General features: G+C 45.7%; 1 protein-coding gene across 6 annotated transcripts in view; it reads right to left on the bottom strand.

The window, feature by feature from the left end:
• Positions 1-14,168, bottom strand: part of FHL2 (four and a half LIM domains 2) — a 75,421-nt gene extending 61,253 nt beyond the window's left edge. For 2 of the 6 annotated variants that reach the window (XM_066267874.1, XM_066267871.1), the window contains exons 1-2: positions 10,256-10,351; positions 3,822-3,977 (exon numbers count right to left, since the gene is read on the bottom strand). Coding sequence is in view for 3 of the 6 variants with exons in the window: in XM_066267871.1 (XP_066123968.1) it covers positions 3,822-3,842 (21 nt within the window). In the remaining 3 variants the exon portion in view is untranslated. Of the gene's footprint in view, positions 1-3,821; positions 3,978-10,255; positions 10,352-13,412; positions 13,653-14,048 lie in introns of those variants that run through there. The other 4 variants (XM_066267876.1, XM_066267877.1, XM_066267869.1 and 1 more) reach the window with 3 other exon arrangements.
• Positions 14,169-16,325: the final 2,157 nt, after the last annotated feature.

The raw sequence follows: 16,325 nt of genomic DNA, 5'->3' as shown, positions 1-16,325 counted from the left end.
ATTTTAGCTACTATTTTTAAGAAGCTGACCATTCTGGTTGGTTATTGACAGTTTTTATAATTACTGCCAATAATTAGAATGTTTTATATTTGCATGGAATTTTGCAATAAAAACTTTTATGGTTTGTCTCAGGGTTGAAAATTTAGTGGCCCTGGCTGGTTGGATCAGTGGTAGAGTGTAAGCCCAGCTTCAATTCCTGGTCAGGGCACACAGGAGAAGTGATTATCTGATTCTCCACTCTTCCCTCTCCCCCTTCGAGCATCCCCAGGAGCTGAGGATGGTTCTGTGGAGCCTTTGCCTCTGACACTAAAAATAGCTCAGTTGCGAGCATGGCCCCAGATGGGCAGAGCATTGGCCCCAAATCAGAGTTGCTGGGTGGATCCCAATTGGGGCATGTGCGGGAGTCTGTCTCTCTACCTCTCCTCCTCTCATTTGGAATAGAAGAAAACAAACATATGGGCTGTACGTTTTTGTGGCAAAGTAATAATAATAATAATAATAATAATAATAATAAATAATGACACAGCTGTGTGCCATAGATGTATTTTCCTCAATTATCCATACTTAGGGTGACTGTAGAATTTATAGTACAAACTGGGGCACTCTGAGAAGGATTGTACTGGGTCAACAGGTAGAAATGGGCAGGTTCTGGGTCCCCCGCTGGGGAAACCTCCTTCTTTCATTAAAGCCCCTTGTGGAGCTGCCTTGGCTGGAAATTTAAACATTTAGAGGGATTATTCACCCCCATAAGCTTCCCACAACCTCATGTTTATTCCTTTCACAAGGAAGATAAGGAGTACAATTTCTTATAAGGTCCATAAGGGATGTGACCCCTCTTACACGGGTCATTGTGTAAGATAAAATGTTTCTTCAAGAGGCTATTGGTATTTGAGAGTTTCAAGGCCTCACCTTGTAGCTTGATTTTCTTTTGAAAGAGTTTTCCTATATTGAGGTGCCTTTCTTCTCTGCTGTCACTCCACACGTTCACAGAGAAATCATGAGTTCACAAGAGGTTTCCTCCAGCCTGAGTTTATCCTAAATGCAAGTTTTTCAGACTTGGGCAAGTTTCATAGTTCTTTGTGAGCCAGGAATAAATCCACTTAGTGAATTGAGACTCATATATATATTTTTAACCAATAAAATAAAATAAACTAGAATAGAAAAACAGAATAAGAGAGAACAGAATATATCTCACATTGTAAGGATAAGAATTATTGCATGAGATATTTTCCAGCGCTACACGTGAGGCTGTGTGTGAAAGCGCCCTCCCTGGTGGGGGCTGCTGCCAGATCTGGGGATCAGCTGCTGGAACCCATATCTGCAGGTTCCCTTCTTCTTTTGCCTGGATCTCCACAGGGCCAAGGGCAGCTCGCTCACTCCCACGCACCTCTCGAGCATTTGGTATTAGAATAACATGAGAGCAATGTTAAAGCCGTTGCAATGAACAATGTAGTTTGAATGGTATACACAATGCTGTGAGAATAGTGAGTAATAATTCTACAGGAATATTGAACCTTTGCTGTAAAAAATTAGAACTAGTACTAATTTGAATTTAAAATAAAATGAAGCTCTGAGTTAAAGAGTTCCTAGCAGCTGGCGTTTGAGTGCATACCGTGTGCACACATGCACATGCTTGTGTGTAAACACATGACAGCTCTGTGAGGCCTGCTCTGGTGTCCTTGTTCATGCATAAGGACACCGAGGTGCTGAGGAGTAGAGCGGCTCCGAGCCAGTCGGTGGGGAGCAGTGCAGTTCCAGCACTGACAGGCATCCAACCAGAGACTGTGGAGACAGGATCTCACCTTAAAAATCAGTGAGGGTTTTTAACCCACCCTATGTTTCTAGCACCTTCTTGAGAACAAGGGAAGAGTGTCCAACTCCTTAATCACACCTCAGAGAGCCAGCACTGTGCTTGGCACACCGCAGCTGCCTGTAAACATCTGCTGTGTTGAATCCATCCAGGCAGAAAGAGTATTAAGATCCAAAGGCAGGAGCCAGACATTCCCCTTGTTGCTAGTTCAGATCCTGCTGTAATACTGGCTCAGAACAGGTTTGAAGTTCACTATCTGGTGATGCACAGCACAAGGACATAATTAATTACCATAAGAATGTTTTAAGTGGGATTTTTATTGGGCAATAAATACTAATATTTGATAATAATGTGTGTGTGAATGTGTGTGTTTGGTTGGGGGCAGGAAAGAGTTTAGAAATGCTGAATAAATTCTAAACAGTGTCAGTTTCCTTTTACATATCTCTCCAATTTTTTTCAGAATCTCTCAATTAATTACTAGAAAATAGCACCATTTTGCTATCTTTAAATTTAATTTAGTAAACAACAATAAAATAACAGGTGAGAGAAGCTAGCCTCCTTATTTCAAAACTCCAACTTTAATTACACTGAATTATGGAACAAATATTATGACCTTCTAATTCCTAAAGCAAAAGACAGAGGTCAAAGAGACTTTCAAGTCAGTTAGATTCAGTGAAAAATTTGTAATGTGTATGCAATGTAAAGAAAGAGAAGAGATGATCTGGCCGGTCGCTCAGCTGGTTCTAGTGTTGTCCTGATATGCCAAGATTGCAAGTTACATTCCCGATCAAGGCGCACACAAGAATCGAACAGTGAAGGCATAAATAAGTGGAACAAAAGATCAATGTTTCTCTCTCTCTTAAAAAAAATCAGTATAAACAAACAAAAAAAGAAAGTGAAGAGATTTTTGAAAGTGCATGAGACAAACTCCTTTTAGGCACCTCTCTCTCTACTGCTGCAAACTGAAAATGCAAAAATCCCATCAACAGTTGCAAATTTGTTGGCGCTCAAATTAACCAGCATGAGCAATCACACCAGGTGAGGGAAGAAATATCCACAGCCACAGTTCCATGTCTAAAATACTCTCAGATGAAAACATTCTGGGGGCAGCAAGGAGGGCAGAGTGAGGATATTCTAATCAAAAGAGTTCTCAAGAAGTAGGAGGCTTCGAAATTCACAGTGACCAAGTTTAACATCACTTAAATAATGAAATTAGAAGTGAAGAATTATTGAGCCTTCTGCCACCATGATTAAGCAGCAGCAGTAGCAAAACCTCCAGTCTGGTGGGGTATTAGCTCTGGCGGGATCCTGGCACCCCGCCCTGAGCTGTTTCTCTACTTTTGTATACAGCACTTCACTGTTTCCTGGGAAGCTGCACAAACCTCTGCCAGCCTCAGGCAGGAGCTAACATGAGCTCAACTGAACCACAAGTCTCTTTTTAAAATTGGTATCATATTTGTAACAAATTAGATTGTGTCTCTCACCTGCTCAGAACTTTCCAATGACTTCCCAAGTCAAAGTACGATCTTAATGCTACACAACCTACAGAGCCTGAACGGACCCAGGCCCGGGGATGATCCCCTCTCCTCTCCTCTCCTCTCCTCTCCTCTCCTCTCCTCTCCTCTCCTCTCCTCTCCTCTCCTCTCCTCTCCTCTCCTCTCCTCTCCTCTCCTCTCCTCCCCTCTCCTCCCCTCTCCTCCCCTCTCCTCCCCTCTCCTCCCCTCTCCTCCCCTCCCCACCCCTCCCCTCCCCTCCCCTCCCCTCCCCTCCCCTCCCCTCCCCTCCCCTCTCTCTCCCTCTCCACTGGGATGTTCCAGTCAAACTGCCCTTCCCCAACTGCCCAGGGCCTTCCACTTGCTGGTATCAGCCAGGCACTCCCTCAAGAAAATCACACGCCCTGCTCCCCTCCTTCATTCATACCACATCTGAGAGCCACCCCTCAATATCCCAGCTAAATGACACTGTCTAGTTCCTTACCCTGATTTACCGTACTTCTATTCAAAGCACTCACCTTACACATACACATACTCATGGTTACACATGCATCAGTGTTTGTCTCTCCCTCAATAACATGTGAGCTCCGATTAAGGCAGACTCGGTTTTGCTCACTGAGACATCCTTCAGACCTACACCAGTGAGTGCCGCAGACAAGGTCCTGAACAAGTGCCTGTTGAAACATGGAGGCTCAAATTCTCAAAAACTCTTTTCACTGGAATTCATATATCATCATCCATCACAAGTAGGATGTGACCAGAGGCAGATTAAGGTTGGTTGAGGCCCCAGGCACAGAAAATATTGGGTCCCTAAGGGCCCAGTGAAGGGTCCCAGTGTGCCTGCTGTTAAATCCAACTCTAGATGTGACATATAAGGATCCAAGTCTAGTGCTCCCCTGTCCACAACCTAATTCTTATGGCAAAAACTTGTACTACACTTACATCTTGTTGAGGGAGAAAAGCGGAAGCTGGGAGCCAGGCTGCTAGGGCTCGGATCCCAGCCTTGGCACATACATCGTGCCCAGGCAAGAGTTCACCTTCCCAGAGCCTCATCTTTAAAGTGAGGATAATAGCAAGAACCTTTGAAGGCATTGTAAGGATTCAACATAACAGTAATAATGATAGCAACTACCACTGACTGAGGAGCACACACCAGGTGCCACAGTGTCTTGTGCATTTGCCTTGCTTCCTGTAGCCCATCTCCACACAACCATATGACATGAGCACTATTATTCCCAAATTACAGACGAGGTACCAAAGTAAAATCCAGAGAAGTAACTTAACTAAAGAGATAAAGTTGTCAAATTAGTTTCTCATTGCTGCTGTAATAAATTGCCCAACCTGTTGTCTGAAAGCAACACAAACTTATCTTACGGTTCTGAAGGTCAAAATCTGAAATGGATTTCACTGGGCTAAAGTGAGTGTCGACAGGGCTAGGTCCTTCTGGAGGCTCCAGGGAAGGGTTTGTTTTTTGCCTTTTTCAGCTTCTCGAGGCCTCCTGTGTTCTTTGGTTCATGACTCTTTCCTTCACCTTCAAAGCCCGAGTACGACATCTTCAGGTCTCTCTCTACCCTCTTTGCCTCCTCATTCCCATGGGAGGGGCAAGGTGATTATATGGGACTCACACGGATATCCAGGATAATCTCCTTAACTCAAGACCCTGAGTTTAATCACATGTGCAAAGTCCTTTCACAAAATCTACAGGATGAGGATGTGAACAGCTTTGGGAAGTCATTATTCTGCTTCCCAGTCACTAAGAGGCTATGTGAAATTTGACTGGTTCTAGTTTCTTGCCCACTATACTACTCAGTACACAGTACAGCTTTTGGTGTTTAATTTAGTACATCTTCTTTCCCTTGCTTGTAGTACAGGGAGCTTGGATCTCCAATTTGGATTTTATATGATACTAAACAGGACAATTCATTTTCTGGTGCCCTGCATTTCATAGGATGTCAAAGAGTCACAGTTAACTCTGCAAATCACTTCTTTTTGTTGAGCTAAGTTTAAAAATAGTCAGTCTTCCTTTATCCTCACATATAATATTCACTTTCAAGAACCCGAAGACATTTAATGAAAAATAGGTTGCAAACTGGGAAGGAAAGCCGTGTTTGGGGACCATGCTGTTTGTGGTGGGGAGGTACCCGGGGAGAAGGTGCAGAGTAGCATCCAGAGCCCTCCTGGGACCAGGGTGTCCCTGGTAATGCAGCAGGCAAGGAAGATCCCTAAAACACCCGAGAGGCACCAGAACAGGCTGGGTGACCTTGCTCAGGGTGCTCTAATGAGGCATTCAGATGACTGGGGCTGTGACACTGGGGAAGCAGCAGGGTAGCTTAATGCACCAGGGGTGAAGGGACTGGGCAATGAAGCCATGTGTCAGTCACAGGAGGTGGTGCTTGGCAGGCATCCAAGTCACGCTATGATGGTTCCAAGCTCCCAGGATGGGAAAGAGCCTGAAGGCAGTTCCAGGGTCCGGGGAATTGGGGGATCTGGAAGTTGGGAATAGACTACAATTTCGGGAGGATAAGGGATCCACAGTTCAGCAAGGTCCTGGACTCCCAAATCTGTGCCAGTTGACCTATGTCAGTCCTCATCTTGAGTGGCACCAGGCTTCCCCTAAATATACACATGTATCCTCCCCACATTTGGAGATGAGTCAGAAGTCATCAGTGTGGAAAGCATGTGAAAAGATTCAGTCCCTCCAGGTTGGAACCCTGGGGGAAGGCTTAGGCTGGCTCCTGGATGACAGGGACATGGCATGACCATGAGTTTCAGGGACAGTTATCCAGTCACATTATGCCAACTCTTTCCTTAATGTCTACTTCACAGTGTTAGAAATTAGTGAATAAACATAGGGCTGGCCCTGGAGTCTAAGTAATGAAAGGCTGAAAAATCAATGGTAATGAAGAAAATAAGGCCCTGGCCAGTTGGCTCAGTGGTAGAGCGTCGGCCTGGCGTGCACGAGTCCTGGGTTCGATTCCCGGCCAGGGCACACAGGAGAGGTGCCCATCTGCTTCTCCACCCCTCCCCCTCTCCTTCCTCTCTGTCTCTCTCTTCCCCTCCCGCAGCCAAGGCTCCATTGGAGCAAAGTTGGCCCGGGCGCTGAGGATGACTCTGTGGCCTCTGCCTCAGGTGCTAGAATGGTTGCAACAGAGCAGTGCCCCAGATGGGCAGAGCATTGCCCCCTGGTGGGCATGCTGGGTGGATCCTGGTCGGGCGCATGCAGGAGTCTGTCTGACTGCCTTCCTGTTTCCAACTTCAGAAAAATACAAAAAATAAAATAAAATAAAATAAAATAAGTGCCTGGCCTGTGGTGGCGGAGTGGATAGAGTATTGAATGCTGAAGTCAAAGATTCGAAACCCTTGGCTTGCCCGGTCAGGGCACATACAACAAGCAGTCAATAAACAACTGAAGTGAAGCAACTATGAGTTGAGAATTCTCATTCCCACCCTTCCCTCTGTAATATCAATAAATGAAATCTTTTTTAAAAATCAGTAAAACGAGCTTTGTGGGGCATACAGATCAAGGCAATATATGGTTGAACTTTCTCACTGTTCAGTAAGTAGCATTAATAGTGTAGAAATGAGCAGATTATACTTCAAAACAAGTTATTGTCTGATAAAAATTATTTAAATCTCAGTTTATGCTTTTTAGTTCCCATTTATCTGACTGTTAAGAATATTTTAGTATTCTGGCTAAATGGAAGAAGTCATAATGCCATATAGACATAACCAATTTTCAATGAATTAGAGTTTACATAGTAAAATTACATTGACTATAAATTGGACAAAAAGTAGATAACCAAATAATGTGATCGTATCAATATATACATATATACATTCCTTAATTATAATTTATATTTCCCCTTTCATTTATTTTTTTTTTGGATTTATCTTAAAATACATCAATGTGAAGCATAGTGGGATTCCCCTTCCCCTTTTAAAAGCTAATATTAAATTAATGGTTGGTCTTACAATCAAGGATCTCTTGGAATAGAAGACACAAACATTATGAATATAATTTCACCTCTTTCTTTGGTGGTATTAAAAACAAAACAACAGGCCTTGAATGAAATTGCTAATGCTGAGCCCCATGCCATCAAACTGAGACTTATTTACAGCTTCACCTCTCTTAGAAGTGGTATCTGGCCCTGGCCAGTTGGCTCAGTGGTAGAGTATCAGCCTACGTGTGGAAGTCCAAGGTTTGATTTCTGGTCAGGACACACAGGAGAAGTGCCCATCTGCTTCTCCACCCCTCCCCCTTTCACTTCTCTCTCTCTCTCTCTCTCTCTCTCTCTCTCTCTCTCTCTCTCTCTTCGCCTTCCCTCCTGTAGCCATGGCTCAATTGGAGAGAGTTGGCCTTAGGCACTAAGGATGGCTCCATGGCCTCTGCCTCCAGCTCTAAGAAGAGCATGGTTGCTTATCAACAGAGCAACACCCCAGATGGGCACAGCATTGGTCCCTAGTGGGCTTGCTGGGTGTATCCGGGTCGGGGTGCATAAGAGAGTCTGTCTCTGCCTTCCCTCCTCTCACTGAATAAAAAAGAAAAAAAAAAAGAGTGGAATCTAAAACCAATCAATCAAGAATCACTTGACCAGCACTAGTGAGGCAATCTGCTTGATGAATTTCCTGCCATCCCCTAAAGGAAAGTGACCTTGTAATAATCATCCTACTTCTTGCCTAGTAAAACTTAGTTGCTCCTGCTGTCTTCTGCCTAAGTCTTTTGTTTTGCACAGCTCCTTGAAGACCTTTCTATCTGTAAGACTGGAGGCTGACTCATGAATTGTGGAATAAAGCTAATTATATCTTTAAAATTTACTCAGTCGAATTTTCTCCCTCCCTTCCTTCCTTCCCTCCTTCCTTCCTTCCTTCCTTCCTTCCTTCCTTCCTTCCTTCCTTCCTTCCTTCCTTCCTTCCTCCCTCCCTCCCTCCCTCCCTCCCTCCCTCCCTCTTTCCTTCCTTCCTTCCTTCCTTCCTTCCTTCCTTCCTTCCTTCCTTCCTTCCTTCCTTCCTTCCTTCCTTTCTTCCTTCTTTTCTTTTTTTTTAGCAGTGGAGAGAGGACAATTTAAACTTAGAGTTTCTTGGCTGTCTATTTTAAATATGAAATATTTTAGAGACCACTAGGAAGTATGCGGGTACCTGGGTTAAGCACTGTGGGACTGAGGGAGAGGTCCTGTGGGGCCTGGCCTCCCAGCCCTAAAATCCATGGAGAGCTCGGGAAGCACTGAACAACACGTTGGAGTCTGAAAGTGAAGACCATGCTCAAAGGCAGGTGGTGGGTGAGCAGCATGGCACCCTCTATGGGGAAGTATGCAATTGTTAATGGAATATTAACACACTAAAATATTTTCTTTTAATTTATTTTTTAGTGAGAGAAAGGTAGGCAGAGAGACAGACTCCCACATGTGCTCTGACCAGGATCCACCTGGAAAGCTCACTAGGGGATGATGCTCTGCCCACTTGGGGCTGTTGCTCCATTGCTCAGCAATGGAGCCACTTTTTAGTGCCTGAGGCAAAGGCCATGGAGCCATTCTCAGCACTCAAGGCCAACTCACTCAAACCAGTTGAACCATGGCTGCAGGAGGGGAAAGAGGGAAGAGAGGGAGGGAGAAGCAGATGGTCGCTTCTCCTGTGTGCCCTGACTGGGAATCGAATCCAGGACATTCACACACCAGGCCGACACTCTACCACTGAGCTACCCAACCAGGGCCAAGATATTTTCTTAATATTAGAAAAAGCCTCCAAAATATAATCATTTCAGTTGATTAAGTCAATGTTTTTACACTTGGGGACTAGTGTAAAAGAGGAGAATTATTTTGGGGACCACTAAAGTAGAAATTACCCTGAGCATAAGCAAATTCAACTAAGATCCTTGGGTCTATAATGTTCATATAACATCAGGGTGGTTAACTTTCACGGATCAGAAAAAATTTCTGGTGGAATGGCACCGGTCCACAGACTGGTGATTGAAAAATACTGGATTAGATGGCCAGTTCATTAAACACTTTTGTAGGATACGATGAATCTCAAAATGTAATAGACTTGATTACAGCACATCTTGTTATAAACCTAGCACTAAGACAAAATTGAAATAACGTCCCTCAAGGAACAAATAAAACAACAACAGACTTATACAGAGCAGATATGTGACCATTTTTTTGTTTTGTTTTGTTTTTTAGATTGAACTTGATAAAGTGCCTTGCATGGAGTCTGGCTAGCAGATGTTGATATGGATATGATGCCTATTGTCATATATATATATATATATATCATTCAATCAATATTAACATTATTTACTCCATTGGCCCAAGTATTACTGAGTACTGTGCGTTTCACATATTTTCTGAAGTTAGTAAAATATTAACGGTTTCCTTTTCAAAGCACACAACAGCTATCTGTACTTTTGAGCCATCAGCCATAACAAGGTAACAAGTCATCTTGTATAAACATACATACTTCCCAGCATAATTGGACTCATCAGGAATTTTCCTTTTTACCCCAGGCTCTCCGGAAATCCTGCCAGGGAAAATAAGCTCAAGATCACTGTGGTTTTCTCCATTCAATGTTTGTGCTTAAATTTTTTTCCTTTTCTGTTCTCATTGAAAGAAAAAGCTTTGTGGTGTCCAAAACTCAGTGTAAATTCTGATTCCCTCTCAGAGAGAGTAAGATGGACCAGGGCTCTCCCACATTCTTTATGTGCCTCTGGGCACCTGCTGCAGCTCTGGGAAGGGCAGGTTCTGATCTTTCCCTGCAGATGGAGGAGCAGAAGTGCTGCTGTTGGTGGCAGCTGCCAGGGCCACCCGGGTCACAGCTGGGGTCTGCAAGTGCACAGTGCCAGAGAGCTCCCTCCCAGGGCACAAAGCCTGCACAGCTGGTGTCTAAGGCCATGCAGACACAGGGAAGGAAGGACAGACAGCAGGGGAGAAGGGTGGGGAAGAGGAAACTGTGACCTTACCTGTCTCGTCTTCTGCCCCCCAGCCCAACCAGAGCAGACAGCGGCAGCACAGGGCTACCCACTCTGTTGGATTACCCAACTGTGTGTGCAGCTGGATTACCCAACTGCCAGCCAGCTTTTCACTCTTGCCAACAGGGTTATAAATAAGGCACACCTGCAGTGCCGGAGATAAGGACCCAGCCCCTCGAGCCTGCCTGCCTTGTAAGGTATCTGGATGGGAAGGGGCCCCACTCACATGTGGCCTGCCTGCCTCAAGGACATACTCCAGCCATCCAGAGAGCAACCAAAGGGGAACAGTCACAGCACCAGGAAGGGATCCACAATGTCAGACAAGTGGCACCTGCATGACAGGTCCTCAGATGACAGGGAGGCAGCAAAGCAGGAGGAGCCCAGCCCCCAGGCACACAGCACCTCTGTGGGTGCTGCCTCTTGGGAAGAGCATGCTTCCCTCTCCCCCAGCTTCCTTCTGAGGAGTTTGCTTGGGCAAAGAAGATTCTAGGGAAGGCCAAGGGAGTGGTTTAATAAATGCTGGGTCCACGGGAAACTGAGTGGAATGCATTACAGGAAGTCCTCTCTCCCCCATCTTCTCCTCTAGTGAATGCTTGCGATGGTTTCTTGAGCCACAAATCATTTTCTTTATAGAATTAAAACAAAGAAATCTTACCAGAGAGTTTGTCAACCATACGCTGAAAGAGGAGAGAGAAGACTAATTTGGGGGAGCAACAGTTTGTGACCATCCTTCAATTTTTTATTTATTATTATGATATCCTCTATGGCTGGAGGTGTGATGAGGACAGCCAGGGCCAAGCTCTCTAGAGGACTGTTTGCCAACAGCTGTCTGCATTAGCATGGCGGTCCCAGGGCTGGGAATTTATTCTGAGGAAAAAATCATGGATGTGGGCAGAAATGTAGTTAAAAGAAACTTTCTTGCCACACTTAATGATTGGGCAAAGTTGGAAACAATCTAAATGGAGAACAACAGAAACTGGTTAAATGAAGAACTGTACAGTGACAAAGGAAACACTGTAACCTTAGAAATGTCCTAGAATAATATTTAATAACACAGAGACAATACTGTCATATACTGGTAATAAAAAAGTAGGTCACTTTTAGGAGAAAATGGTGTATATATGATAAGTTACTGTGCACACTACCCCCATAAAGATACCTTGAAAGGATATGTGCAACTGTGGTTATGGCTTGATGATAGAATTTTGGCTGATATTATTTTCTTCTTTGGCTATATGTAATTTCTAAATTATTTACAATATTGTTTTATATAAGAACATTAATTTCTTTTAAAATCTAAGTTTCTGAGAATCAGAAGAGAGCTTTCTCTGTTTCCAAACTAATGAGCCCAAATTTATTTTAAGATTACAGAATTTCTTAGGGTCTCCCCAGTCTTTGGAAGACCTATGTAGAGGTCAGCAGCTTTTTTTTAAGCCAATACCAACAATATGAAGTGGCAATGTCAAGGCCAAAGTCAATCAAGGAGAGAGTGAAAAATACCAATAAAGAAATAAAAAACACCCTCAAGTGAAAAAGGAGGAAGAAAATAAGAAAATTTATGTAATAAGGGTAACAGAATATAGCCATAGCCCCAGGTCACCTTAATCTGACCTAACAGCCCAAGCATGCTGTGACTAGAACATAACAAAGGCACTTATTTAAAGGATATGTATGTTCTGAAGGTGTCTTCTTGTCTATTGTTTTTGACTTAAGTAATCACCCCTAAACCTGACTATCTGGTAGGGAGCACTTGCATGGGTTGTGTAATTGGAAGAGGGGGTCCCTCCCAGTGGGCCTCTGGGGTTGCCACCACAGAAGGGCCCCCAATCCTTTAACATCAATCTTCCACATGCAGGGTGAGGATTGGGTGCCTTCTCCAAGAATAGGACCAGCTCTAAGGTATGGATTTCAAAGCCTTGTGGTTTGAGCTACTGTCACAGGAGAGCATTCAGGGCCAGAGCCTGGAGGCTGAGGCTGAACCACTTTCTGGGCTGTTCTTTGAAACTTTTGGCAACAATGCCCTTCTTGGATGGTTCCCCTCAAGCCTGCTTAACAGCCCACTGGTTCAGTCATCTTCCTCACAGGTGTGTGGCCTGCGGATAGCTGATGAGAAGGGGTGACTCCGGTCTCACATTGGCCCCTGTGCATGGGGTTGGGGTTTCCCTGAACAAGGGAAAGTAAGTGCAGAGAAAGGCTGAATGGGGGCTCTTCTTGGAGGACGTTGGGCCTGGGCAAGGAACTGGGGTTCCACACAACAGGCAACCTCTGTAAGGTCTGGCGTAAGAGTGCAGTAGCCTGGAACAGCGCTCAGAAGCATCCGGGTGTGGTCCCGTTTCCTGTGTGGACTCCCCCAACCCTTCCCAGGGCAGGCAGCTGCAGAGTGTTTGTGAGGGGCGGGTCTGTACATGTGACAGACTGTGCCCTTTGCCTGCTGACCTCCACCCTGGAGCAGGCCCATGAGGGAAGGAGCGGCTGCTTTGGGAGCTGTGTACCAGGATTCTGGGCTGCGGTCAGGACTGGGTGTGTGGGCAGGAGACTAAATGTGGACATAATTCTTGTCTCTCTTCCGCACTATCACAGAGCAAGAGGCTGACAGGTGTTTCTCAGTCCAGTTTTCAAAAACTTGGAGATCAAAACTGAAGGACATGTTGGTCTGGAACACACACCTTGATTCTATTCAACAAATATGCTTTGAGTCCCCAGTAGAAACCAGAAACTAGTCAGCACAGGATAGGGAGGTATGGAGACTCCCAGCTGGCCCCTGAGCCCCAGGTGTTCATTCCCGGCTTCCATGCTGGGCAAAGACACCCCAGGCTGGGCAAGGACGCCAGCACCAGCACCACGGCTCTCTAGCCCTGTGCTCGCAGGGATTGCACGCAGGGGTTCATAAAATCTCCTTGTTCATTAATCAGTACTGTACTTTTTTCAATAAATTTTTATTAAACTTCTTCCATTGTCCAGCACTATGGCTAGATCCTGGTCCCTGGGCCTTGAATAAACCAAAAGAAACCTCACCTCAAGGTGCTTACGGTCTGTCATGTGCTTACGGTCTGTCATGTGCTTACGGTCCGTCATGTGCTTACGGTCTGTCATGTGCTTACGGTCCGTCATGTGCTGCAGTCACAACAGGAGACCCTGAGCCTCTCACCTTGAACCTGGTGTATCTTTCTCTCCCAGTCACTGTAGATGCTGGGCTACCACAGTCTTCTTTCTGTGTGAATGTTGTCATCATCGCTCCCTGCTCAGGGATGGATAGCCTTCATCTTTCTGTAAATTGGGTTCTGCACTTCTGGATCCTGTTGGAGGCGAGTTTTGTAAGTGGAATGGGGTGCCTCTCCAGCCACCTGAGTGCTACACTGTGCCCTGCTGCAGAGCCTGGCTCAGGGAGCGTGTGCTTCTGTGTCACCAGCAAGGCACACCTAACCTGACCGCTTCCAGAATGAAGTCAGGTGGGAAAGCACTGGGGCTAATGCACCTGTCCCTAGCTGAAGTCAGCGAGTCTCTACCAACCCAGACACACTTTCCTGGCTGGCTTCATAGTTCTGTGGCAGGGGAAGATGAGCTGGCTAGGGAGCCAGAGGAGTACAGCAGACAGCATGAGAGTGCTGAGGCCAGAAGCCTGGAGAGAACAGCATTTTAGAGAGGAGAGGCATGGGACAGCATCAACTCTGGCAGGCCAAGCACAGCAAGGCATAGCCCTAACTGCCTCTGGGAAGTCCTCAGTGCAGAACCCGCCTATGTCACAGGAGCATGGGGAGGCTGGTTTATGAAGTGTGCTACTTACGGAGTGCCTTTCCACAGAAGCCTTCAGGACAAGTCCAGCATTTGCTGTCATGACCCGGTTTTCAGATGAATGTCCTTTGTGGTCTAGCTACTCCATTTACTGAAATCTTTACATAAACATTCCTTCTGCACTTCCTAGAACAATAAACAGGCAAGAACAGTTGCATAAATGTCCAATAATGTAAATATGTCTGTGAACAGCTCTGGAAAGTTTCAACCTGGAAAATAGCATGACCTTGTGTTGGTGTGATAGAATCCAGGCATCTCTTCTGTTTTGAACTTGGCTTGTACTAAACTAGTTTAGGTTTCACACTTGCAGGAAGAAAGCATGAGAATGCCCAGGACTGAGCTAAATTTTCCTCAGTCAAGATCCCTGGATCCAACATATCACTTTGCTGCAAGTCACATGCTAAAAATACATAGCAAAAGCACCAGCACGGCACGCCAGGACACGTGTCATTCTCTGTGCCCCAGACACTATGCGCTCTGGTTTTCCTCTTAATCCCGAGCACATCTGCTCCTACGATCTTCACCCTCACCAATTCTACTATTGATAACAGCTAGGGAATCTCCGCCTAAAGCTATTTTGTACCCCAGTAGGGATCAAAATATCCAATCAAAGGGATGAAACTTCAAACAGTGATATGTCAAGCCTAAATTAGAATCTGTGGGAGAATTTGGAGGGATTGTGCCTTCCTAGCCCTTAGTTCCTAGCCACTCCCAGATATGTCCTGTCTGTGCTGGAGTTAATTAATGGGTTGTACTTAGGTAGGCAAGCCTGTAATTCCAGAACCATTTATAATTACTTTGTGGTGGGACCAGTGGAGAGGCCTAACCCTCCTCAGAGAGGTGATGCTAGCATTCCTGGAGTTGGAAGGGCCTGAGGGACCTTCGGTTTACTCTTCCTCCCCCAACTGCTTCTCCCTGCCCAGGTGGCCTGATGTAAATGAGCACCAAAGGGCTCCTTTGTTCCCTGGCTTTTTGGTTGGGTTGCTCAGTGGAAGGAACCAGCAGGAGACCCAGATGACCAGAGAGTGAGATCTGGTCCTTAGGTGCTTAGCTCCTCCCCACAGGGCTGCTGCCAGTAGCTTATCTCTCTAGGGAAGGCCAGAGTGCCCTTCCAGCTGCTCTCCCCGTGCTGGTAAAGGTTACTTCTCCTTGACCCGAAGGGCTACGCATGGAATGACTTTTCACATTGGCCAGATCCAAGGTCCTGTACTGTCCCTCACTGATTTTCCTAATTGCTGCCCTCGCCTTTGTCAATAGTTCCTTTGTGAAATCTGTCCTCCATTTACTTAGGCTGGGTGTGGCATCTCTTTCTTGCCTGGACCCTGTCTGACTCAGTGGGGAAAGCCCAAGTATCTTCTGAAGCAGTTAGAGAGAGAGAACGAATCCAATGCTCCACCCCACCCTTCACCCAGTGGGGCTGGGAATGAAAAGGGGTGGTGTGGATTCTGCAGTGGGTGGGGACCTCTGTGCTGCTGCCACCATGCAGCCAGTTGTTTGCCTTAGATGCTGGCACTATCTGGCGCCCATGTGGGGGGCACATCCAAACTCTGATGCAGGGAAAGGGGTATTTCCTACCATGCTGGTGGAGTGGCTGCCCAGAATCCTAATGATGTTATTGTAAGGGAAATAAAGCAATGTTTCCTGTGTCCCTGTGCTTCTAGACTGAGATACATGCATGCTCTAATCACAATACCTGCCCCTTATTGAACTTTTAGGCTATGCAACACCCTGGAGGGGAGAGGGCAGCTCACACACGGGAGAGCGCGAACGTTAACAACCTGTCTGCAAACTGCAGAATCATGTTCTTAAATGGCACTTCTCTGCATAGGATAAATGCTCGATGTCATTATTATACAGCAACTCTCCTCTTCATTGGTTTATTCCTCTTAGGAAGGTGGAGGTGAGAAGACCCACAAGCTGCAGGAGTCTGAGGATCTGAAGGCAAATCCAGCTTGTTCCGAGAGAGAGAGAGAAAGAGAGAGAGAGAGAGAGAGAGAGCCTTCCAAGAGCAGGAGGCTGCCCATGTTGCTTGAAACTTCCTGCTTTCTTGAGTTCTTGTTGCTATCCTTAGGAGCTGACATGCTATAGCCAGACTAATGACAAGCCAGAAAATTCAGCTGGATGAGACAGCAGATCCTCAGCCAACTTGCTCTTTAGCAGGTAGGTGCTCCTCCCCGACTCAGTAAGTCTACTCTTCAATTCTGCTCGCTTTTCTATTCATAGCCATTGAAACTGAAGAGCATGACGACAGAGAGGATCATCTCCTATT

This window comes from Saccopteryx bilineata, chromosome 3, assembly GCF_036850765.1.
Source record: "Saccopteryx bilineata isolate mSacBil1 chromosome 3, mSacBil1_pri_phased_curated, whole genome shotgun sequence".
NCBI classification, from domain to species: domain Eukaryota; kingdom Metazoa; phylum Chordata; class Mammalia; order Chiroptera; family Emballonuridae; genus Saccopteryx; species Saccopteryx bilineata.
This window is presented reverse-complemented; position numbering and strand designations above follow the sequence as displayed.